The sequence below is a fragment of the Myotis daubentonii genome, chromosome X (assembly GCF_963259705.1).
Source record: "Myotis daubentonii chromosome X, mMyoDau2.1, whole genome shotgun sequence".
In the NCBI taxonomy this organism is placed as follows: Eukaryota; Metazoa; Chordata; class Mammalia; order Chiroptera; family Vespertilionidae; genus Myotis; species Myotis daubentonii.
Window position 1 is genome coordinate 72,123,560 of NC_081861.1, and position 26,986 is coordinate 72,150,545.

Here is a 26,986-nt window from a genome sequence, read left to right on the forward strand (position 1 = left end):
GAAATGAAAGCAATGAAGTAACAACCGATCCCACAGAAATACAAATGATTATGAAAAAAATACTATGAAAGACTATATTCCAACAAAATGGACAACCTGGATGAAATGGACACATTCTTAGAAAAATGCAAGTTCCCAAAACTCAATCAAGAAGAATAAAAAAAAAAAAACCTGAATAGACCAATAACTACAGAAAAAATTAAAGCAGTAATGAAAAATCTTCCAGCAAACAAAAGCCCTGGTCAGAACAGCTTTAGAGGGGAGTTCTACAAAGCATTCAAAGAAAATAAAACCTATCCACCTCAGATTATTCCAAAAAATTCAAGAGGAAGGCACACTTCCAAGCTCTTTCAATGAAGCCAGCATTACCCTAATTCCAATACCAGATAAAGTCACCATAAAAGAAGAGAAATACAGGCCAATATCCTTGATGGACATAGATGCTAAAATCCTCAACAAAATTTTATCAAGTCGGATTCAGCATTACATTAGAATGATCATACACCATGACCAAGTGGGATTTATTCCAGGGATGCAAGACTGGTAAAATATCTGAAAATCAATAAACATGAAACACCACATAAACTGAAAGACAAAAATCACATAAACATATCAATTGATTCAGAAAAAACATTTGACAAAATCCAACACCCTTTCTTGATAAAAACTATCAGCAAAGTGGGAATAGAGGGATCATACCTCAACATAATAAAAGCCTTATATGACAAACCTACAGCCAACATCATAATCAATGGGCAAAAACTAAACTCATTTCCCCTAAGAACAGAAACAAGACAGGGATGCCCACTTTCACCACTCCTGTTCAATATAGTACTAGAAGTACTAGTCATAGCAATCAAACAAGAGGAAGAAATAAAATGCATCCAAACTGGAAAAGAAGAAGTAAAACTGTCATTATTTGCAAATGACATGATACTATACATAAAAAACCCTAAAGAATCCATCAAAACACTAATAGACTTAATAAATGAATTTGGCAATAAAGCAGGATACAAAATTAACACCAAGAACTCTATGGCCTTTTATACACCAATAATGAACTCACAGAAAGAGAAATGAAAAAAAAAATCCCATTTACCATTGCACCAAAATAATTAAGATACATAGGAATAAACTTAACCAAGGACGTAAAAGACCTATACTTGGAAAACAACAGGACATTGGAAAAAGAGATAGAGGAACACATAAACAAATGGTAGAACATGCCATGTTCGTGGATTGGTAGAATCAACATCATTAAAATTTCCATACTACCCAAAGCAATGTACAAATTCAATGCAATCCCTATTAAAATACCAATGGCATATTTAAAAGATCTAGTATAAACATTTCAAAAATTCATTTGGAATAAAAAGAAGAATCCAGCATGCATATAAGCATAAACAATGGACACAAGACACTGGGGGGTAGGGGAGTCTAGGGAAGGTCAAGGGGAGAAAGAAAAAAAGGAGACATATATATTACTCTTTGTAATACTTTAAGCAATAAAAAAAATTTAAAAAAAGATTCCAAATATCCACAGCAATCCTGAGAAAGAAGAATCAAGTTGGAGGAATCACAATACCAGATTGAAAGATATATTACCAAGCCACGGTTCTCAAAACTTCCTGGTACAGGCACAAGAACAGACATATAGACCAATGGAATAGAACAGAGAACTCAGAAATTGACCCAAGCCATTTTGCTCAATTAATATTTGACAAAGGAGGCAAGCACATACAATGGAGTCAAGACAGTCTCTTCAATAAATGGTGCTAGGAAAGTTGGTCAGATATATGCAAAAAATGAAACTAGATCACCAAATTACATCATACAAATAAACAAACTTAAAATGGCTAAGCAGTTAAATGTAACACGGGAAACCTAAAAATCCTACAAGACTCCATAGGCAGCAAAATAGCAGACATATATCATAGCAATATCTTTACAGACACAACTCCTAGGCCAGTAGAGACTAAGGAGAAAATAAATAAATGGGACTACATCAAAATAAAAAGCTTCTGCACAGCAAAATAAACCATCAACAAAACAACAAGAAAGTGAACTGCACAGGAGAACATATTTGCCAATGATATTTATGATAAGGGTTTAATCTCCAAAATTTACAGAGAACTCATACAACTTAACAAAAGGAAGATAAATGATCCAATCAAAAAATGGGCAAAGGATCAAATAGACACTTTTCAAAAGTGATCATACAGAAGGCCTAGCAGTGGTTCTCAACCTTCCTAATGCCGCGACCCTTTAATACAGTTCCTCATGTTGTGGTGACTCCCAACCATAAAATTATTTTCATTTCTATTTCATAACTGTAATTTTGCTACTGTTATGAATCATAATGTAAATATCTGATATGCAGGATGTATTTTCATTGTTTGCGACCCACAGGTTGAGAACTGCTGGGAGACATATGAAAACATGTTCAAAGTCACTAGTCATCTAAGAGATGCAAATCAAAACAACAATGAGATACCATCTCACACCTGTCAGAATGTCTTTCATTAACAAATCAACAAACAACAAGTGCTGGAGAGGATGTGAAGAAAAAGGAACCCTTGTGCACTGCCAGTGGGAATGCAGACTGGTGTAGCCATTGTGGAAGACAGTATGGTTTCCTCAAAAAGTTAAAAATGGACCTCCCATTTGACCCAGTAATCCCACTTCTAGGCCTATAGCTGAAGAAACCAGAAACACTAATCAGAAAGGATATATGCACCCCTATGTTCATAGCAGCACAATTTATGATAGCTAAGATTTGTAAACAGCCTAATTGCCCATCAGCAGAAGAGTGGATTAAAAAACCGTGATACATCTACACAATGGAATACTATGCCACTATAAAAAGAAGGAACTTTTATCATTTGCAATAGCATGGATGGAACTGGGGAGCATTATGCTAAGTGAAATAAGCCAGTTGGAGAAAGATAAATATCACATGATCTCACTCATATCTACACTAATAAAAGAGAAAAATGGTAATTGGTGTACAACGATACCCTTTTCATTGGCTAATCAGGGCTATATGCAAATTAACTGCCAACTAAGATTGGCAGTTAACTGCCAACAAGATGGCGGTTAATTTGCATATGTAGGCACAATGCAGGGAGGCAAAAGGGAAAGCAGGAAGAAGCCCCCTGCCACTGACAGTGATCGGAAACCCAGGGGGGAGCTAAGAGCTGGGGGGCAGGGAAAAGGCGGCCCTGGTGCCGCGTTTGCCCTGCCCCCCAGCCATGATAGGAGAATCAGGTGCCTTTTCTGCCCTGGCCAGTGATAGCAGGAAGTAGGGGTGGAGCCAGCGATGGGAGCTGGGCAGGGTCGAAGCTGGCAGTCCCAGGAGCTAGGGGTCCCTTGCCTGGGCCTAAAGCGAAGCCCAGGATCGTGGGCCGCTGAAGCTGTGGGTCCCCGCTGCCCAGGCCGGACGCCTCAGCCAGAGGCTCCCTGCAGGGGCAGGGGCGGAGCCCGTGCGATCGCAGCACCCCCCGCTGCCACTGCAGATCCCCGCTGCCCGGGCCGGACGCCTAGGCCAGAGGCGTCAGGCCTGGGCAAGGGGCCGATCCTGCGATTGGAGGGTGATGGGGGTCAACGCCTGAGGGTTTCCCAGTATGTGAGAGGGGGCAGGCTGGGCTGAGGGACACTCCCCCCACACACACACCCAGTGCACGAATTTTGTGCACCAGGCCCCTAGTGTGAGATATAATGATCAACATAATTTGATGAAGAAGAATAGATCCAGAGACAAATGGTAGGGAAGGGGGTGTTAAAGAGCAACAAAAGGACTTGTATGCATGTATATTAGCATAACCAATGACACAGACAACGGGGCAGTGGGTGCTTGCCAGAATGGGAATGGCTGGGGGGGGGGGTCTATTAGGGTAAAATAAGACATATGTAAAATTTTAGACAATAAAAAAAGAGAAAAACGTTCAACAGACAATATTAAAAAAAAAAAAAAAGAACTACTATGAGCAACTCTATTCCAACAAACTAGACAACCTAGAAGAAATGGACAATTTCCTAGAAAAATACGACCTTGCAAATCTCAATCAGGAAGAATCACAAAATCTGAATGGGCTGATAACTATGGAGGAAATTGAAACAGTAATCAAAAAACTTCTAAGATCAAAAGCCATGGACCAGATGGCTTCAGAGGGGAGTTTTATGAAACATTCAAAGAACTAAAATCTATCTTCCTCAGACTGTTTCACAAAATTCAAGAGTAAGGAACAATTCCAAGCTCTTTCAATGAAGCCAGCATTACTCTAATCCCCAAACTAGATAAAGACAATACAAAGAAAGAGAATTTCAGGCGACTATCCCTCATGCACATAAATGTCAAAATTCTCCAAAAAAAATTCTAACAAATTAAATCCAGCATTACATTAGAAATATCGTACACCATGACCAAGTGGGATTTATTCTATGGATGCAAGGATGGTACAATATCCACAAATCAATAAATGTAACACATCACATAAACAAATAGAGAGACAAAAGTCACATAATCATATCAATAAATGCAGAAAAAGCATTTGACAAAATCCAACAACCTTTCTTGATAAAAACTCTCCACAGGTGGGAAGAGAAGAATCATACCTCAACATAATAAAAGCCATATATGAGAAACTTACAGCCAACATCATACTCAATGGGGAAAAAAATTCACATAAGATCAGGAACAGAGTGCTCGGGCATCGCGAGCCGAGCGGCGGGGCCAGAGAGAGCAGTATGTCCGCGGAAGTCCCCGAGGCAGCCTCCGCGGAGGAGCAGAAGGAAATGGAAGATAAAGTGACTAATCCAGAGAAAGCTGAAGAAGCAAAATTAAAAGCAAGGTATCCTCACCTGGGACAAAAGCCTGGTGGTTCTGATTTCTTAAGGAAACGATTGCAGAAAGGGCAAAAATATTTTGATTCTGGAGATTACAACATGGCTAAAGCAAAGATGAAGAACAAGCAACTTCCTGCTGCAGCCCCGGATAAGACAGAGGTCACTGGTGACCACATTCCCACTCCACAGGACCTTCCTCAACGGAAACCATCCCTTGTTGCTAGCAAGCTGGCTGGCTGATTAAAAGAGCTGAACTGCATGCATCTTCTAATTCCCACTGTTTTTATGTCACTCCCTGCTTTTATTTCCTTCCACTCACAAAGTCATTTGAGAGTGACAGCTTTGCAGGTAGTGGTAGTGTGTGCTACTATTGTAAGGGAAGATACATATGTGTAAGAGTTTTTGATTAGTTTAACAGTGCATTGATGAAGAGAACATGTTAGAGCAGCATAAAGTAATCTACTTGAAAATAATTGTATATATTACCTAACTGCTAGTGTAGGGAGGTCCTAACAACTACCAAGCAAGTTTTACAATTTTAATGTTTTGGCTTTCTTTCATTCATCCTAATTATAGCTTTGTAGGTTGCTCTTATTTAATTAACCTCTATTGTATTGATTTCTTTGGTATCTTCCTTTTGGATTTTATAAACAGAAGTTCAAGGCCACAAGTTGGACGAAAAGTCACATATTTCAAACACAAATAGATGGGGCTCCAAAAGATTTGTATTTCTGTGCTTGGACTTGAATGGCCTTAAACCTGTTTCAGCTTTAATAATAGAAATTTACTTGGGCAATATTTGCCCATTCTGGTGTAACTTATGTGACGCTAGTGCTTAACAACTGCCGTTGAAGCTAATATTCTTCTTCAGTTCTATACTTAGAATACCTTTTGTTGTTAAAGATATGAATGAAGTATGCATGTGCATCGACTGTTGAATTCACTTTTGTGCCATTTTTGTAAATACAATAGTTTTGCACAACCTCTCACAAATGTCTGTATTAATTTCATATATAAGAAAGTGGATGATGTGCCAACCAGAAGCACAAAAGTTCCTACACAAAACTCTGTATGTCATTAGAGCTTTTGTATAGTAAGAGTAGTTTAATACCCAACTGACATCTTTGCTCCGTCTGCCATAGACTTAAGCTTTTTAATTTGTTACTAATATCCATGACATTCAGTGGCCTTGTGCAAATATGATATGTTGCTTAGGCATATCTTTTGTCCTAGGCAGAACATTTCATTTTGACTTTTAGGGAAATTGCAACTCATGTAATTTATACTCAAAGAATTAGAAAGAGAGCAACAAGAAAACCCCAGAGTGAGCAGAAGGAAGGAGATAATAAAGATTAGAGCAGAAATAAATGACATAGAGACCAAAAAAAACAATACAGATAATCAATGAAACCAAGAGCTGGTTCTTTGAGAGGATAAACAAGATTGACAAACCTCTAGCCAGACTCACCAAGAAGCAAAGAGAGAGGACCCAAATAAACAAAATCAGAAACGATAGAGGCGAAATAACAACAGACCCCACAGAAATACAAATGATTGTTAAAAAATACTATGGACAGCTCTACTCAAACAAACTAGACAACCTGGAGGAAATGGACAAATACCTAGAAAAATACAACCTTCCAAAACTCAATCAGGAAGAATCTAAAAATCTCAACAGGCCAATAACTATGGAAGAAATTGAAGCAGTCATCAAAAAGCTTCCATCAAACAAAAGCCCAGGACCAGACGGCTTCACAGGGGAGTTTTACCAAACATTCAAGGAAGAACTAAAACCTATCCTCCTCAGACTACTACAAAAAATCCAAGAGGAAGGAACACTTCCAAGCTCATTCTATGAAGCCAGCATCACCCTAATACCAAAACCAGGTAAAGACAACACAATGAAACAGAATTACAGGCCAATATCCCTCATGAACATAGATGCCAAAATCCTCAACAAAATCTTAGCAAATCGGATCCAGCAGTACATCAGAAAGATCATACACCATGACCAAGTAGGATTTATCCCAGGGATGCAAGGATGATACAATATCTGCAAATCAATAAACATGATATATCACATAAACAAAATGAAAGAAAAAAACCACATGGTCATATCAATTGATGCAGAAAAAGCATTTGACAAAATTCAACACCCATTTTTGATAAAAACTCTCAGTAAGGCGGGAGTAGAAGGATCATACCTCAACATAATAAAAGACATATATGACAGGCCCACAGCCAACATTATACTCAATGGACAAAAACTAACACCATTTCCCCTAAGAACAGGAACAAGACAGGGATGCCCCCTCTCACCACTCCTGTTCAACATAGTACTGGAAGTGTTAGCCATTGCAATTCGGCAAGAAGAAGAAATAAAAGGAATCCAAATTGGAAGAGAGGAAGTAAAACTGTCCTTATTTGCAGACGACATGATATTATACATACAAAACCCTAGAGATTCCATCAAAAAGCTACTAGACTTAATACATGAACTTGGCAATGTAGCAGGATACAAAATTAACCCCAAGAAATCTGAGGCATTTCTATACACCAATAGTGAACTTTCAGAAAGAGAGATTATAAAAACAACCCCGTTAACCATCGCACCAAAAAAATTAAGCTACCTAGGAATAAACTTAACTAAAGAGGTAAAAGACCTCTACTCAGAAAACTACAGGACGTTGAAAAAAGATATAGAGGAAGACATAAACAGATGGAAGAACATACCGTGTTCATGGATTGGTAGAATCAACATCATTAAAATGTCCATACTACCCAAAGCAATCTATAAATTCAACACACTTCCCATTAAAATACCAACGGCATACTTCAGAGATCTAGAACGAACTTTCCAAAAATTCATCTGGAATAAAAAAAGACCCCGAATAGCTGCAGCAATCCTGAAAAAGAATAAAGTAGGTGGGATCTCAATACCAGATATCAAGATGTATTACAAAGCCACTGTTCTCAAAACTGCCTGGTACTGGCACAAGAATAGGCATATAGATCAATGGAATAGAATAGCGAGCCCAGAAATCGGCCCAAACCAATATGCTCAATTAATATTTGACAAAGGAGGCAAGAACATACAATGGAGCCAAGATAGTCTCTTCAATAAATGGTGTTGGGAAAATTGGACGGATATATGTAAGAAAATGAAACTAGACCACCAACTTACACCATACACAAAAATAAACTCAAAAGGATAAAGGACTTAAATGTACGATAGGAAACCATAAAAATTCTAGAAGAATCAAAAGGTAACAAAATCTCAGACATATGCAGAAGCAATTTCTTCACTGATACAGCTTCTAGGGCACTTGAAACTAAAGAGAAAATGAACAAATGGGACTACATCAAAATAAAGAGCTTCTGCACAGCAAAAGAAACCATCAACAAAACAACGAGAAAACCCACTGTGTGGGAAAACATATTTGCCAATGTCATATCTGATAAGGGCCTAATCTCCAAAATTTATAGGGAACTCATACAACTTAACAAAAGGAAGATAAACAATCCAATCAAAAAATGGGCAAAGGACCTAAATAGACACCTTTTAAAAGAGGACATTCAGAAAGCCAAAGTCACTAATCATCTGAGAGATGCAAATCAAAACAACAATGAGGTACCATCTCACACCTGTCAGACTGGCTATCATCAACAAATCAACAAACGACAAGTGCTGGAGAGGATATGGAGAAAAAGGAACACTTGTGCACTGCTGGTGGGAATGCAGACTGGTGCAGCCACTATGGAAGACACTATGGAGTTCCCTCAAAAAACTGAAAATGGAACTCCCATTTGACCCTGTGATCCCACTTCTAGGAATATATCTCAAGAAACCAGAAACACCAATCAGAAAGGATATATGCACCCCTATGTTCATAGCAGCACAATTCACCATAGCTAAGATGTGGAAACAGCCTAAGTGCCCATCAGTAGATGAATGGATTAGAAAACTGGTACATCTACACGATGGAATACTATGCTGCTCTAAAAAGGAAGGAACGCTTACCATTTTCAACGGCATGGATGGAACTGGAGAGCATTATGCTAAGTGAAATAAGCCAGTCATTGAAGGAAAAATACCACATGATTTCACTCATTCATGGATAATAGAGACCATTATAAACATTTGAACAATAATAGATACAGAGGCAGAGCTGCCTCAAACAGATTATCAAACTGCAGCGGGAAGGCCGGGGAGGTATTGGGGGCAAGAGGGAGGGGGGTAAGAGATCAACCAAAGGACTTGTATGCATGCATATAAGCATAACGAATGGACATAAGACACTGGGGGATAGGGGAGGCTAGGGTACTGTCTAGGGCGGGTGGGGGGGGGGAAATGGACACATATGTAATACCCTTTGTAATACTTTAAGTAATTAAAAAAAAAAGATCAGGAGCAATACAGGAATGCCCACTCTCACCACTGCTGTTCAACCTAGTACTGGAAGTACTAGCCATGGTGATCAGACAAGAAGAGATAAAAGGCTCCAACTTGGAAAAGAAGAAGTAAAATTGTCATTATTTCCAGATGACATGATGTTGTACATAGAAAACCCTAAAGACGCCATCAAAAAACTACTAGACTTAATAAATGAATTTGGCAATGTAGCAGGATACAAAATCAATGCCCAGGAATGTATGTTCTTTTTCCTACAATAATAATGAACTCACAGAAAGAAAAACTAAAAAAAAAAAAATATCCCATTTACCACTGCAACAAAAAATTTAAGATACCTAAGAATAAATTTAACCAACAAGGTAAAGGACCTGTACTCATAAAATTACTGGACACTGAGAAAAGTGCTAGAGGAAGACATAAACAAATGGAAGTATATGCCATGTTCATGGATTGGTAGAATCAACATCATCAAAATGTCCATACTACCCAAAGCAATCTATAAATTCAATGCAATCCCCATTAAAATACCAACAGCATACTTCAAAGACCTAGAACAAACTCTCCAGAAATTCATCTGGAATAATAAAAAGACCCCGGATAGCTGCAGCAATCTTGAGAAAGAACAAATTTGGAGAGATCACATACCAGGTATCAGGCTATACTACAGAGCCACTGTTCTCAAAACTGTCTGATACTGGCACAAGAACTGACATACAGACCAGTGGAACAGAACAGAGAATGCAGAAATCAACACAAGCTATTATGCTCAATTAATATTTGACAAAGGGGGCAAGAGCATACAATGGTGTCAAAGCAGTTGGATGGTGTTGGGGAAATTGGACAGACACATGGAAAAAAAAATAATCTAGACCAACAACTTACCCCATACACAAAAATAAACTCAAAATGGCTAAAGGACTTAAATATAAGACAGGAAACCATAAAAATCTTAGAAGAAGCTATACAGCAAAATAGCAGACATTTGTTGTAGTAAAATCTTTATGGATACAGCTCCTAGGGCAATGGAAACTAAAGAGAAAATAAACAAATGGGACTACATCAAAATGAAAAGTTTCTGCACAACAAAAGAAACCATAAAACAAACAAAAACAAACAAAAAAAACCCCAAAAACAAGAAAGCCCACTGCATGTGAGAACATATTTGCCAATGTTATCTCTGATAAGGTTTTAATCTCCAAAAGTTACAGGGAACCCACACAACTTAACAAAAGGAAGATAAACAATCCAATCAAAAAATGGGCAAAGGACCTAAATAAACTCTTTTTGAAACAGGACATACAGAGGCAAAGAGGCATATGAAAACATGTTCAAAGTTACTAATCATCCAAGAGATGCAAATCTAAACGAAAATGAGGTACCACCTCACACCTGTCAGAATGGCTATCATCAACAAACGACAAGTGCTGGAGAGGATGTGGAGAAAAAGGAACCCTCTTACACTGCTGGCGGGGATACAGACTGGTGAAGTCACTGTGAAAAACAGTATGGAATTTCCTCAAAAATTAAAAATGGAACTGTCATTTGACCCAGTAATTCCACTTCTAGGAATATATCCCAAGAAACCAGAAACACCAATCAGAAAGGATATATTCATCCCTATGTTCATAGCAGCATCCTATACTAATAAAAGAGAAAAATGGTAATTGGCGTACAACCGATACCTTTTTCATTGGCTAATCAGCGAGATATGCAAATTAACTGTCAGCCAAGATGGCGGCTGGCAGCCAGGCAGCTGAGAATAGGAGGCTTGGTTGCCCCACGGATGGAGAAAGTCAAGGATCCCCACAGCTGCCGGGGCTCTGAGCTCCTGAAGCAACAACTCCAAAAGATACAATGTTTCAATTATAGAAGCTAAAAGATGGCGGTTAATTTGCATACTCAGGCTCCAAGCAGAGCGAAGCCAAACAGCCCTGAAGCAGCAGGGCAGAGAGGCCTCAGGGCCTGGGATCAGCGGAGCCGAGAGGCCTCCCAGCCCCGGTGATCAGTGGATCCGAGAGGCCTCCTGACCCAGTGATCAGCGGAGCCGAGAGGCCTCCCAGCCCCGGTGATCAGTGGATCCGAGAGGCCTCCCGGCCCCTGTGATCAGTGGATCCGAGAGGCCTCCCGGCCCCGGTGATCAGCGGAGCCCAGAGGCCTCCCAGCCCCGGTGATCAGCGGAGTCGGAGACCCCGTGATCAGCAGAGCCGAGAGGCCTCCCGCCCCGGTGATCAGCGGAGCCGAGAGGCCTCCCGGCCCCCCGGTGATCAGCGGAGCCCAGAGGCCTCCCGGCCCCGGTGATCAGCGGAGCCGAGAGGCCTCCGGGCCCCAGTGATCAGCGGAGCCGAGAGGCCTCCCAGCCCCGGTGATCAGTGGATCCGAGAGGCCTCCCGGCCCCTGTGATCAGCGGATCCGAGAGGCCTCCTGCCCCGGTGATCAGCGGAGCCGAGAGGCCTCCCGGCCCCGGTGATCAGCGGAGCCGAGAGGCCTCCCACCCCGGTGATCAGCGGAGCCCAGAGGCCTCCCGGCCCCGGTGATCAGCGGAGTCGGAGGCCCCGCGATCAGCGGAGCCGAGAGGCCTCCCAGCCCCGGTGATCAGCGGAGCCCAGAGGCCTCCCAGCCCCGGTGATCAGCGGAGTCGGAGACCCCGTGATCAGTGGAGCCGAGAGGCCTCCCGCCCCGGTGATCAGTGGAGCCGAGAGGCCTCCCGGCCCCCTGGTGATCAGCGGAGCCCAGAGGCCTCCCGGCCCCGGTGATCAGCGGAGTCGGAGGCCCCGCGATCAGCGGAGCTGAGAGGCCTCCCGGCCCCGGTGATCAGCGGAGCCCAGAGGCCTCCCAGCCCCGGTGATCAGCGGAGTCGGAGACCCCGTGATCAGTGGAGCCGAGAGGCCTCCCGCCCCGGTGATCAGTGGAGCCGAGAGGCCTCCCGGCCCCGGTGATCAGCGGAGCCGAGAGGCCTCCCGGCCCCCTGGTGATCAGCGGAGCCCAGAGGCCTCCCGGCCCCGGTGATCAGCAGAGCCCAGAGGCCTCCCGGCCCCCCGGTGATCAGCGGAGCCGAGAGGCCTCCCGGCCCCGGTGATCAGCGGAGCCGAGAGGCCTCCCGGCCCCTGTGATCAGCGGAGTCCAGAGGCCTCCCGGCCCGATGATCAGCGGAGTCCAGAGGCCTCCCGGCCCGGTGATCAGCGGAGTCCAGAGGCCTCCCGGCCCGGTGATCAGCCGAGAGGCCTCCCAGCCCCAGTGATCAGCCGAGAGGCCTCCCAGCCCCGGTGATCAGCGGAGTCCAGAGGCCTCCCGGCCTGGTGATCAGCGGAGTCCATAGGCCTCCCAGCCCCGGTGATCAGCGGAGTCCAGAGGCCTCCCGGCCGGTGATCAGCCGAGAGGCCTCCCAGCCCCGGTGTTCAGCCGAGAGGCCTCCCAGCCCCGGTGATCAGCGGAGTCCAGAGGCCTCCCGGCCCGGTGATCAGTGGAGTCCATAGGCCTCCCAGCCCCGGTGATCAGCGGAGTCCAGAGGCCTCCCGGCCCGGTGATCAGCCGAGAGGCCTCCCAGCCCCGGTGATCAGCGGAGTCCATAGGCCTCCCAGCCCCGGCGATCAGCGGAGTCCAGAGGCCTCCCGGCCCCGTGATCAGCGGAGTCGGAGGCCCCGCGATCAGCGGAGCAGAGAGGCCTCCCGCCCTGGTGATCAGAGGAGCTGAGAGGCCTCCGGCCCCGCGTTCAGGGGAGCCAAGAGGCCTCCCCGCCCGGTGATCAGTGGAGCCGAGAGGCCTCCGGGCCAGGGATCAGGGGAGCCGAGAGGCGTCCTGGTGCTGGGATCAGCGGAGCAGCGAGGCTTCCCAGCACCGGGATCAGTGTGACAGGGTGCGGAGCCCCAACCCTCTGATCGGCCCTGCTCTGTACATGACAGGAGTGGCGCTGCAACCTCCCTATGGACCCTGCCTTGAGTGTGACAGGGGGTGGTGCCCCAACCCCCCAATCGGCCCTACCCTGAGCATGACTGAGGGTGGCAAGGCAACCTCCCAATCCGCCCTGCTCTGTGCATGACAGGAGGCGGGGCCCCAACTCCCCAATGGGCCCTGCTCTGAGCCCGACCAGGGGTTACACCTAGGATTAGGCCTGCCCTCTGCCACCCGGGAGCAGGCCTAAACCAGCAGGTCCTTATCTCATGATGGGTCCCAGACTGTGAGAGGGCACAGGCCAGGCTGAGGGACCTCCTCTCCCAACCCCGAGTGCACAAATTTTTGTGCACCGGGCCTCTAGTAATTTATAATAGCTAAGATTTGGAAACAGCCTAAGTGCCCATAATCAGATGAGTGGATTAGAAAATGGAGTACTATGCTGCTGTAAAAAAGAAGGACTTTTTACCATTTGCAGCAGCATGGATGGAACTGGAGAGCATTGTGTTAAGGGAAACACGCCAGTCACAGAAAGATAAATATCACATGATCTCACTCATTTGTGGAATATAGAGAACATCATAAACTGATGAACAAAAATAGATACAGAGACAAAGTAGCATTGAACTGACTGTCTACAACGGGAATGCAGGGGAGGTTTTATGGGGCAAGAGATCATCGAAGGACTTATTTGTATGCATATAAGCATAACCAATGAATACAGACACTGGGTGGGGGGAGTCATGGCATGTGCAGAGAGGTGGGGGAGTCCAGGGGGAGGTCAGTGGGGGGAAAAGGAGAGATATGTACTACTAGTATTTGTAATACTTTAAAAAATAAAAAAGGAAGTAGCAACTTAAACAAAATGAGGTCAATAGCATCATTATCCAGTTACTAGCATATTTTTGTATAAATGTTTCCAGCTTCTGACAATGTTATTTCTAATTCTATACAGGTCCAAAAGTGAAAGCACAAGCTATAAGATAGAATTTTACTTTTGACTCCTTCATCTTCAAATAACCCCATCTCTTTGAGGATTATTTTTTGAAAATTGTGAACTCTTTCAGAATGACAATCTTTTTATCATGGGACGCTGTAGTATTTTGTTTTGTAGCAAACATTTTGGATTTGCCTGTCTTTTTTAGTTTCATCATGTGCAGACTGAGATTGAGGGATCTTTGTCAGTTTCAATATTGATGCTTTCATATTTCACTTATTCAGAAAATCTTTGAATTGGAATAAGCCTCATCCTTTCAGTGGTAACTTTGTAGTCTCATATCTGGTTGTTTATTGCAACCTTTATTGGTGTGGTTTTGCCTAGATGGAAAAAATGAGCATAAATTTCTATTGTGGCCTAAATTGGACCATTGAGTCACTGACCTTTGAATTAAAAAAAAAAAAAAAAAGTAGATCTCATGTTAAGTGTTGTTGCCCACATTAAAAACAAACAAACAATTAAAACAAAAGAACACAAGGAAGCTTTGGGAGGTGGTGTATATGTCTATTCCCTTGATTGTGATGGTAATATTATTGCTATTTGCATATGTCCAGTCTAATAATATTTATGCATTAATCATGTACAGTTCTTTGTATATCAATATACCTCAGTAAAATTATTAAAAAAATAAATAAAATAACAAAAATATGCACACACCCACAAAAGTATTAAGGTCGTAAAGACAAATAAAAATTACTTGATTTTCCAAGATTAGAGGAAATACTAACTCCTCCAATTCATGTAATATTTAATTCTGGGTATAATTATGGACCAGAAAGTGTATATTCGGAAGACAACTAGTAAAATTTGATTAAAATCTTTAGATTATTTAATGATACTGTACAAATGTCAATGTCCTGGTTTTGAAAGTTGTACTGAGGTTTTGAAAAAATGTTAATAATGAGAACAGATCGGTGAAGGTAAATAGAAATTCTTTGGACTGCTTTTAAAACATTTTGTTAATTTGAAATGATTTTAAGATAAACATTTGAAAATACATAGACAATATAAAATCACCAATTTTATATCTATGTATCTTTACTGAGCAATCAGAAAATGAAATTAAAATCTAATTCTTTTAAAAATGACATCAAAAGAATAAAATGCTTGCTCAGAGGTTGAGCGTCAACCTACGAAGCAGGAGGTCATGGTTCAATTCCTGGTCAGGGCACTTGCCTGGGTTGCAGGCTTGATCCCCAGTAGGGGGTATGCAGAGGCAGTTGATCAAGGATTTTTCTCTAATCATTGATGTTCATCTCTCCTCTCCTTCTCTCGCTTCCTCTCTGAAATCAATAAAAAAATATTTTTTAATAGGACAAAATGTTTAAGTATAAATTTAGCAAAAGAAGTGTAACACATGTTTTATAAAAATTATGAAATAAATAAATGCAATTGTTACCATTTTCATGAATCAGATTACATGAAATTTTGTTGTAATTGCAACACTCCCTAAATTGATTTATAGCTCATATGGAATTTCAAGACCTAGAATAGTCCAAACAATCTTAAAAAATAGCAAAATTAAAGATATCAGACTTCTTGATTTCACAACTTACTACAAAGCTACAGTCATTGAGAATTGGTGGTACTGGCATAAAGGTAGATGGATCATTAGAATTTAGAATGCAAACACAAATCCTTACATTTATGGTCAACTGACTTTTGACAAGTGTGCTAGAATAATTCAATGGAAAAATAATAATCTTTTCAACACATTGTGCTGGAATCACTGAATGTTCACATTTGAAAGAATAAATTTGGATACCATACACAATAATTAATTCAAAGTGGATCATAGACCTGAATGGAAGAGCTAAAATATAAGCCTTTTAGAAAAAAACATAGGCATAAATCTCTGTGACTTAGGGTTAGCTCATGGTTTCATAGATACAACATAAGCACAACCACCACCAACAACAAAAAATTAAGGAAAAGAAAAAAAAAATTAACTTTAACAAAGTGATTAACTTTTGTTCTGCAAATAGTACTATCCAGGAAGTAAAAAGAGAACCCACAAAAGATGAAACAATATTAACAAATCATATATCTGAGGTACTTATATTCATAATGTATAAAGAACTTTTTACAAATCCTATATAATCAAAGCCCAGCGACTGAAACAGCAGAACAACCAGAACAACCAGAAACCAGAACCACCACAGAGCCTCACCCGGGCTGGCCCCACCCCCAGAAAGCGGTTAGGGGCATCAGGCAGGCAGGTGAGCAGTTAAGGGCGATCAGGTAGGCAGGCGAGTGGCTGGGGTAATCAGGAAGGCAGGTGAGTGGTTAGGGGTGATGAGGCAGGCAGGCAGAGCCCCAGGATTGATCTCCTCAAAAGGGGAGACCCAGGCTGCCCACCACAGCCTGCTGGAGGGATGCTCAGCAGCTGAAAGGGGAGGCACTGGTGGTGGTGGATACTGCAGGGTGGGGCTGGCGCCTGCAGCCTGGACCCGGCCCCAGGGTTGCGACCTCTGCCTGAGGCTTCTGTAGGGCTGGACTGCCACTCCTGCTATGATGCCTGGGCAGATCCTGGACCCTTCCATGACTGCGGGCTCTCTGCCAGGGCTAGGCCCTGACTGCTTAGGAGCTGAAATAAGCTGACATCCACAACATTGGGGTCATGATCGCCCATTTGCGCCTCCTGGAGGTGAAACTGGGCAAGAAGCCTCAACCTGTGAAAAGTAAGCTCAACAAGGAAGGGAAGTGGAGGAAAAGGCACCAGGAAAAGAACAAAGTGAGGGCAGCCTGATGCCAGAACAAGAAGAAGGAGCAGAAGAAGTTTCTGCAGCGGGAATCTGAGTGGCTGGGGCTCATAAATGCGGAGCTGAAAACCCAGATGGAGGAGCTGAAACAGGAGCGGCAACAGCTCATCCTGATGCTCAACCAGCATCACCCCACCTGCAATGTTAGGACCGACAGCATTAAGACCCCCGACTCAGAAGGCAACCCTCTGCTGGAGCAGCTAGAGAAGAAGTGACCATGGGCTGGGAGGAGGAGGAGGAGGAGGAGATGGGGAGAGGGAGGAGGAGAAGGGTTCCAAGAGGGCTCTTTCTTGCTGCATAAAAAAAAACTCTGCAATGAGGCTCAGCACAGCCAGCATCCGCCAGGCTTTTTTGTGAAACTCAGATCAGCCACACCAGGGGAAGAAACCCAGGCTGATGAAACCCAGGACCAAGCGCTGAGACCAAAGTAATCCTGAGGGGAGCCTGTTCTGCCTGGGGCTGGGCTGGAGAGACAGCCAACGAGACAGCTATGGGCACTTCTCCAGCCTCTCCGCCAGCGCACCTACCCAAAGGACATCCAAGCAGCCAGGAAAAGTCATGAGTTGCAAACAAAATTAGTATGGAACTCAGAGTGAAACTGCAACCTGCCTGCCCCCAGTCCTGACCTTGATCCTAATGCAAGGTTGGAGAAAGGCACAGTGTCAGGCCCTGCTGTACCCACCCACTGTGGTCCAGCTCAGTCCTGCTCCGAGTGGCAGCCAGGGCTCACCCTCGCCAGCCCCTCTGGAGTTGCTGTGGATACGAAGTATGGGCACCCCTCCAAAGCACATACTCACGGAATGTTTACAGACTGGTTGTCCTGGCAGGGCTTTCAACTGCACATGTTTTTTATACTTTCCTTTTTTAAAAAAATAATTTTTACAAAAAATATTTTATACAAGCGATATATAAATGGATTTCTATAATCACTGGATGTGATACAGCATAAATATGCTATGGTTTGTTTGTTATGAACAGATATTCAGCAGTTATGACCGTTACTTACGTGTAACTTCTAAGTACTGTAGTCTCTGGGTGTTGAGGGTGGCAGGGGTGGGGGTGTGGTGCATTTCCATCCTGGTAAACCCTTCACAGTACTCAGTTCTATATAGCTCAGTAAACATTACTCTTACTTAAAAAAAAAAAAAAAAAAGAGGGAGGCTCAGACTACCTGGCCAGTGGCGCAGCAGGTGGGCGGGGCCTCCCTCTGTGGGGTGATCAATCTGGGGGCCGGCCATCTATCATCCCACACAGGGAGGCCAAGACCACTGGCCAGCGACACTGTGGCAATTGCCACGCAGAGGGAGGCACAAGCCAGCCAAGCGATAGCACCCCATGCTTGTCGCCTGCAGAGGGAGGCCACCAGTGGCAGAGGAGGGGGGGAGCACTGCACAGATGGCAAGCAGTGGCAGCGGCAAAGGCGGGGCCAGCTGCCAGCAACGGCGGGGGGTGGGGGGCGGGGGAGGAAAGCCCCTATAGGACCTTATCTCAGACCAGGCCTAAGGACCTTACCCGAGGGGTCCCAGATTGCTAGAGGGTGCAGGCTGGGCTGAGGGACCCTCCCAAGTGCACGAATTTTTGTGCACCAGGACTCTAGTGTATAATAAAAAGGCAGATAACACAATAAAAAATGGCAGAGTATTTGAATAGATTCACCAAAGATGATATACAAATGGCAAAAAGCACATGAAAAGACGCTTAATATCATTAATCATTAGGGACACACAAATAAAAAACACAAGAAAATAACACTTCACATTTATTAGGATGGCTTGAGTTAAAAAAAGATGTACAATAATGAGTGTTGGCAAGGATGTGCAGAAATCACAACCCTCATACATTGTCTGTAGAAATGTAAAATGGTACAGTTGCTTTGTAAAACAATTTTGCAGTTACTAAAAGAAATAAACATAGAGTTGCCATGTTCCTCTCCTTGATATATGCCTGGTTAATAAAAATATACATCCACACAAATATTTGTACATGAATGTACATACAAACTTACTTATAATACCCCAGAAGTGGAAACAATCCAAATGTCAATCATTTGATGAATGCATAATTAAAATATGTAATATTCATTCAATTGAATATTATTTGTGATTAAAAAGAAATATTTATGCCTGTGATAGCACAGGTTAAACTTGTGCTAAACATTACTTAAAAAAAAACAAAACATTATGCCAGACACAAAAGACTACATATTATATGACTCTATGTATATGACATGCTTCAAATAGGCAAATCCATAGAGAGATAAAGTATATTAGTGATTGCCAGGGGCTGAGGGAACAAGGAAAATGGGGAGTGACAGGGTTTCTTTTGGGGATGGTAAAAATATTAAACTGATTGTGATGATGGGTGTATAACTCTATGAATATGTGAAAATAATTGTATCCTATGTGTTAAATCAATGAATTATACATTTTGTAAATTATATAATTGAATTCTACATGTTAAATCAATAAATTGTACAATATGTAAATCATATCTCAAAAAGCTGTTAAAATATATATGCCATGAAAAAGCATAGATCTCTCAAAATCAGAGATAATTTTTATTAGAGTTGGTCTTAAGACTTAAAAATTTATTTAGTCAATAATATTCATCAAGCCCTGTTCGGTTTTGCTCAGTGGATAGAGCATCAGCCTGTGGACTGAAGGGTCCCGGGTTCAATTCCTGTCAAGGGCACATGCCTGGGTGTGGGAACGATTCCCAGTAGGGGGCATACAGGAGGCAGCCAATCAATGATTCTCTCTCATCATTGATGTTTCTCTCTCTCTCTCCCTCTCCCTTCCTCTCTGAAATCAATAAAAATATTTAATTTTTTAAATTAAAAATAATGTTCATCAAGAAAGTCCAATTTCTTTTATTTTTCAATTATTTATCTTTAAATCCTCACCTGAGGATATGATTTTATTGATTTTTAGAGCGAGAGAGAAAGAAATCTCGATGTGAAAAAGGAACATGGATCTGCCACCTCCCATATGTGCCCTAACCTTGGATCAAACCACAGTTTAGGTGTGTGCCCCAACTAAAAATCAAACCCATAACCTTCTGGTGTATGGGACAACATTCCAATCAACTGAGCCACCCTGCTAGGGCAAGTCCATTTTCTTTTATTTTTTTTTTTACTTCTTTATTTTTAAATTTATCTTTATTGTTTAAAGTATTACAGATGTCCCCCTATTGACCGCCTTTTCTCCACTCCCATCCCCTCCCCAAGCCTTCACCACACTATTGTCTGAGTCCATGGGTTTTGCATATATGCATATAATTCATTGGTTAATCTCTTCTCATTCCCCCCTTCCCCTCTGATAATTCTCAGTCTGTTGCATGCTTCCATGTCTCTGAATTTATCTTGTCAGTTTATTTTGTTCATTAGATACCACATATAAGTGAGATTATTTGATATTTGTATTTCTCTGACTGGTTTATTTCACTTAGCATAGTACTTTCTAGGTCTCTCCATGTTGTCTCAAAGTGTAAGAGAGCTGTCTTTTTTTTACAGCTACATAGTATTCCACTGTGTAAATGTACCAGAGTTTTTGTTATCCACTCATTTACCAATGGGCACTTGGGCTGTTTCCAGATCTTAGCTATTGCAAATAGTCCTGCTATGAACATGGAGGTGCGTATATTCTTTTTGGTTGGTGTTTCAGGTTTCTTAGCATTCCTAAAAGTGGGATCATTGTGTCAAATGGCAGTTCCATTTTTAATTTTTTGAGGAAACTCTATAGTGTTTTTTCATAGTGACTGTACCAGTATGCATTCCCATCAGCAGTGTACTAAGTTTCCTTTTTCTCCACAACCTGACCAGCATTTGTTAATTAAACAATATTTGTATTTTCTAAACAATGTACTTGCCATTTAAAATTCTATCATTTGGCCTGGCTGGCATGGCTCAGTGGTTAAGCATCAACCTAGGAACCAGGAGGTCATGGTTCAATTCCTGGTCATGGGCACATGCCAGGGTTGTGGGTTCAATCCCCAGTAGGGGGCTGCAGGAGGCCGCTGATCAATGATTCTCTCTTATCACTGATGTTTCTCTCTCTCTCTGAAATCAATAAAAATACATTAAAAATTCTATTTTTTGGGTGATTTTGAACACTTGAGTTTCAGCATATGAACTTGACACACTGCATGCAGAAAAACTATTTGAATAACCTAAAATTCATAGCCTCCTTGAAGAACTGATTGAAAAATGTGTGCTTACTTAAAGAAAAAGTAAGAAAATTAATCACCTATTTATTTAACACTTTAATTGTTTAACTTCTCATAGGTTCATTTCCACATCACTAAGTCAATCTGGAAACTTTTCACACTGAGTAAATAGAATAAATAAAGATGAAATAATGTTCATTATTTTTCAAAGAAGTAAGACAAACAAGGTAATGTAGGTCTAAAACATAAAAGTGGATGTTGATGCTTGACATTTGTAGACAAGGGAAAATGAAAATAAAATAAAAATTATTTATGTATCTGTAAAGCCTATTCTTTTTGCTGAAAAATTCATCTTTACTATTCTAGCACATGGGATACTGCAATGCAGTTGTTGACTTTGAAGATTCAAAACTTCTGAGAAGTGTACCTATGTTGAATATTTCTATTTCTCAGAAAAAATAATGAAATCACCAAATCCCCTATAATTTAGAACTATTATTTTACTTATACAAGTCATATTTTGGCTCCCATTGTCATAATGGAAATATAATGGAAGAAGGAACAATACAACTATCGTCCAGAAAATGCATTGTCCCAATAGGCACAAACTAGAGAAAGTAAATTGCTAAAAGCTTGAATTGAAGGAAGTTTCTTTATGACTGAGATAACTGAGTTGGGGTCAGGTCCTTTTTTGCTAGACAGTATTCCTGCAGATATTTTCCTGGAGCCAGTGTCAGCTGGCACAGAGGGCTGATTTAGCATTGCTGTCACCTATTCACCAGAAATTCAACCTAATTCCATGATCTCATTTGATGTGGGTCACAGCCTTGTAATTCAGTAATAACAATATGGGAATGGTGCTGATCTTAGAAAGGATAGCAGCATTTAGGGTCACTCAAAAGAGGGTAATATTCTCAAGATATTAACAATTCATGGTGATCCTTTCTCTCAAGTACCTCATTCATAATAAAATGAGTGTACTTTATGAAGCCAGTTAGCCCAACAATGAAACATTCCCCTCCTTTCTGAATTGACTGGCATATTACATTGAGACTGTCAATTTGATTACAGTTGTACCTGTTGTAAATCACATCTCCAGCAACTGGTAAATTAGGCAGACAGAGCATATATTTTAGCACCAGGATGGAAACAGATGTTACCATTGATCTTTATGACACTTGATTCATGTGCCTGATTTTCTCTCATTCCTAATTTATACATAAGAAGGGATTAAATAATTAACAATACTACCCAATCTCCTGCCCAAGAAATATGCATCCCTGAAGAGGCTACTCAGAACCAAGTATGCCAAGTATTTTATCTGAGGAAAAGAAGAACGTCACTGTAAGGAATGTAATATCAAATGCATTGAATTTCTGTTTTAAGCAAATTGAGTTCAAATAATAAAATATGGTTGGCCTTTATTTTCCTCAATTACAGGATAATCATAAAAGGTATTTCTTCTTCTGACATGATAATAGCATCAGACACTTTGCATTGCAATTTTTCTCAAAAATCCCTTACGACCCAGCATAAGAATGCACAAGGCAATTTGATATAACAACTAATAAATATAGCCTATTATTTTAACTACATATTTACTTAATGCCAAAATGTGGCTTGATAAGTAAACTTGAGATATATTAGTATTATTCAAATAAGTAGAGTAGGGTAACCAAAGTTTATTTTACAACATTATTTATGTTGAAAGATGCTAATGCCCTGGCTAGTGTGACTCAGTTGGTTAGAACATCATCTGGTACACTAAAAGGTCCAGCTTCAGTTCTTGATCAGGGCACATTCCTAGGTTGCAGGTTCAGTCTTGGTTGGGGCATGTTCAAGAGCCAACGAATTGATGTTTCTCTTTCACATAGATGTTTCTCTTCCTCTCCCTCTCTCTCAACCTGTCCCTTCCTCTCACTAAAATATATATATATATATATATATATATATATATATATATATATATATATATATATATCCTATCTAATAAAAGACAAATAGGGTAATTAACCATACCTCTGATACGCTTCCCATTGGCTAATCAGGACGATATGCAAATTAACTGCCAACCAAGATGGCATTAAACGCCAACAAAAATGGTGGCTAATTTGCATACTGCAGGCAGGGTGGGACAGCGCCATCCCACCTGCCCCGCTGCCATCCGAGCCTGCTATCTGCACCCGGGTGGCAGGTGGCCCATATGGGACCCGACCCAGGACTGGCAGGCGGGACCACAGCAATCCGCCACCAGCCACGCCCACAAACGGCCCTCCCTTGGGGATCCCAGGTTGACGGGTGTTAATGCACCTATCCGCTGCCACCGGCCACGCCCAAAAATGGCCCTCCCCAGGGGATCGGAGGCTGGCAGGTGCTAATGCACCTATCTGCCAACATGCACATCTAGGCCGCCTTTTCCCTGCGCAAACTATGCAGCCAGGAAAGGGGCGAGGGGCCGCTGAGAGCAGGGCGGGAACTTCCCAGGGTTTGAGTCAGGCAGCCCAGAGCGGAGTGTGAACTATCCCGACTGGTAGCTGCTTGCTCATTCACTTACTTGCTCATTCATTCACTCATTCACTCGCTCATTCATTCACTCACTCATTCACTCACTCAGCAAACCCTCTCAGGTCCCTGGCACCAGGCAAGGTACTGAAGTTGAAGCAAGATAAGACAGAGCTATGTCCTCAAGATGTTAGTAATTCAGTATGCAGCCAGGAGAGGGGCGCCAGGCACTGGGAGCAGGGTGGGAACTTTCCCAGGGTGGGCTTCAGCAGCCAGGAGTGGGGCCGGAACTTCTGCCCTGTTGCCATGACAACACGGCAGAAGTTCCTATCCTGTAGCTGCTTGCTCATTCACTTACTCACTCATTCACTCACTCATTATTCACTCACTCAGCAAACCCTCTCAGGTCCCTGGCACCAGGCCAGGCACTGAAGGTGAAGCAGGATAAGACAGAGCTATGTCCTCAAGATGTTAGTAATTCAGTAGGGTGAAGCAGGCACATGAACGAGGCAGTTGTACACACAGATGCACTGTACTGGGTTTGGTGAGGGCTGTAACTAATGCCGACTTTGTTCTCTTGATAAAATGGGGCCTTGGGAGCCAGGCCACCCCAAGCCTGTAGGTCTGTGCCTAGGCCAGGAGTGGCCGGGGTCCCGGAACATGACAGAGGGTGCAGGTCGGGCTGAGGGGTCTGGCCCTACCCCTCACCCTCACCCCCAAGTGCACAAATTTTTGTGCACCAGGCTACTAACATATATATATATCAATAAACATATCCTCGGGTGAGGATTAAGATTAAATTAAAAAATAAGTATATGTTTTTAATTTAATTAAAGAATAATGATAAAATTTGGACATTAGAAAAATCTTTACATATTAAAAATGAAAAGGATGCATGTTTACCATTTAGACATATTGATAATTTGTGCCATGAGATCTAACTTTTGGAAATATATAGCTTTGCCAGGGGTTCTTGATTGTTTTTATAGATAGCCACATAATTTCTACTGAAAAGAATAAGCATTTAAATGGGAGCAAAAACATCTATTGGGCATGAACAAGTCTGAGTATCCAATGTTGGAATTGCAAGATGAGTGTAGAGCATGATTCAAGTAATTTTTTAGGAGTTTATATCTGTTTTTACTTTTTTATTACAAATATAATAAAACAGTGAATTCTATAAGAGAAAGCTTTATATATTCAATTGTGTGTGTGTGTGTGTGTGTGTGTGTGTGTATGAAACTGTGATAGATACTATGAATACAGTTATGTGTGAAGACTTATAAAGAGAGGCATTCTTACAAATTTAGAACAAGATACTTTTTGCTTATAGTACAATTTCTATGAGGAAAATCACTGAAAGACCATTTCCAAAGATCCATAGATTTTTAAATTCCACATTAACTAGGAGTATATAACACTAACAAGTAAGACTTACAGCTACAAATGTTGTAACTACATTCTAACAAGTAAAAAGCTGTACAAATTGAAAATCAAAAATTCATCATATATCTATCAGAGAAGTGAGGTCATGGGCCAAACTGCTATCCCCAAAATTGGAGAAACATGCAGGTGAATACAGAAAATGACAACTTAAAAGGATCTACTTCCATATCTAGAAACCATCACAAGAATCATTACTAAGGTAAGAAAACAATTAGTAATTGCTAAATTACTAGAGGCTCAGTGTGGGCAAATCTTAGAATTAACTGTATCCAGAAGGGTCAAGCCATGATAACTTTGGTAAGATTTATCTCCTGGAGCTTAATAAGATCAGGGAAAACCCACCTTGTCCTTCCTACCAGAGGAGGTAAAAGGTAACCCTGGGCTCCCTCCCTCTATCTCTCTCTAAAACAAACACGAGATGTGAAAGTGCTTCGTGCATTCAATATTTTTAAAATAGAGAGAAACCAAGATGGAGGCATAGGTTAACTCCGGAGTTTGCTGCCTCAAACAACCACTTCAAAAATACAACTAAAAGACGGAACTGACATCATCCAGAACCACAGGAAGGCTGGCTGAGTGGAAGTTCTACAACTAGGAGGAAAAAAATAGCATACTGACTCAGAGGAGGCGCAGTGCTGAAGTGAAATACTAAGGTGCGGAGTGCATGCGGAGTGGAATGGCGGCTGAGGGTGTGGTTGTTATTTTCAATCGGGAGGGAGTTTCAGACTCTGAGCTCCAGATCCAGGGGAGTCTCTAGGGACCCAGACTCAAACTGGAGAAGCAGGACTGTCTGGCTTAGGTCGGAACTCGAAGGCAGCTTTCTCTCCGAGATTTGCAGCGGTTGCTGGGACTCTGAGAGGCAGAGCCCCTGGGAACGGAACTGAGAGCAGCCATAACTGCTTGCTCGGCCCGCCCTGTAGATGCTCGGGGACCCGCCCCACCCAAGCCCTGCACAGAGCCATTTGCCAGATAGCCTTAGGTAAATGCTAGATTAGCACCGCCCTAGAGATCCAGCACAAAAGTTCTCCCACTGCAGACACAGCTGACTCTCATAGCCAGTTAGCCTGGAGGTCAAATCACCCCCAGTATTGCCGACAACAATCAAGGCTTAACTACAACAAGACTGTGTACAAAGACCACAAGGGAGTGCACTAAGAAAGCATAAAAAATGCGGAGACAAAGAAACATGACAGAAATGGAGGATATAGAGCTAAAAACCGCACTTTTAAGGTCTTTCAATAATTTTCTAGAAACTGCCGATAAATGTAGTGAGATCCTCAAGAAATCTAATGAGACCCTCGATGTTGTGATAAAGAACCAACTAGAAATTAAGCATACACTGACTGAAATAAAGAATATTATACAGACTCCCAACAGCAGACCAGAGGAGCACAAGAATCAAGTCAAAGATTTGAAATGTGAAGAAGAAGAAAACAACCGACCGGAAAAGCAAAATGAAAAAAGAATCCAAAAATACGAAGATAGTGTAAGGAGCCTCTGGGACAGCTTCAAGCGTACCAACATCAGAATTATAGGGGTGCCAGAAGATGAGAGAGAGCAAGATATTGAAAACCTATTTGAAGAAATAATGACAGAAAACTTCCCCCACCTGGTTAAAGAAATTGACTTACAGGTCCAGGAAGTGCAGAGAACCCCAAACAAAAGGAATCCAAAGAGGACCACACCAAGACACATCATCATTAAAATGCCAAGAGCAAAAGACAAAGAGAGAATCTTAAAATCAGCAAGAGAAACAAACTAAGTTACCTACAAGGGAATACCCATACGACTGTCAGCTGATTTCTCAACAGAAACTTTGCAGGCCAGAAGGGAATGGCAAGAAATATTCAAAGTGATGAATGCCAAGAACCTACAACTAAGATTGCTTTATCCAGCAAAGCTATCATTCAGAATTGAAGGTCAGATAAAGAGCTTCACAGATAAGGAAAAGCTAAAGGAGTTCATCAC

At 42.0% G+C, this 26,986-nt stretch overlaps 1 protein-coding gene and 1 pseudogene across 1 annotated transcript; both read left to right on the plus strand.

Annotated features, from left to right (window-relative positions):
- The first annotated feature begins 4,706 nt into the window (after window positions 1–4,706).
- Window positions 4,707–5,307, plus strand: LOC132223796 (cAMP-regulated phosphoprotein 19). Its single transcript, XM_059678815.1, has one exon. It carries the CDS (start codon window positions 4,747–4,749, stop codon window positions 5,083–5,085), a length of 339 nt encoding a protein of 112 aa, XP_059534798.1. The 5' UTR covers window positions 4,707–4,746; the 3' UTR covers window positions 5,086–5,307.
- An 11,324-nt stretch (window positions 5,308–16,631) lies between these two features.
- On the plus strand, window positions 16,632–17,121 carry LOC132224638 (jun dimerization protein 2-like; annotated as a pseudogene).
- Window positions 17,122–26,986: the final 9,865 nt, after the last annotated feature.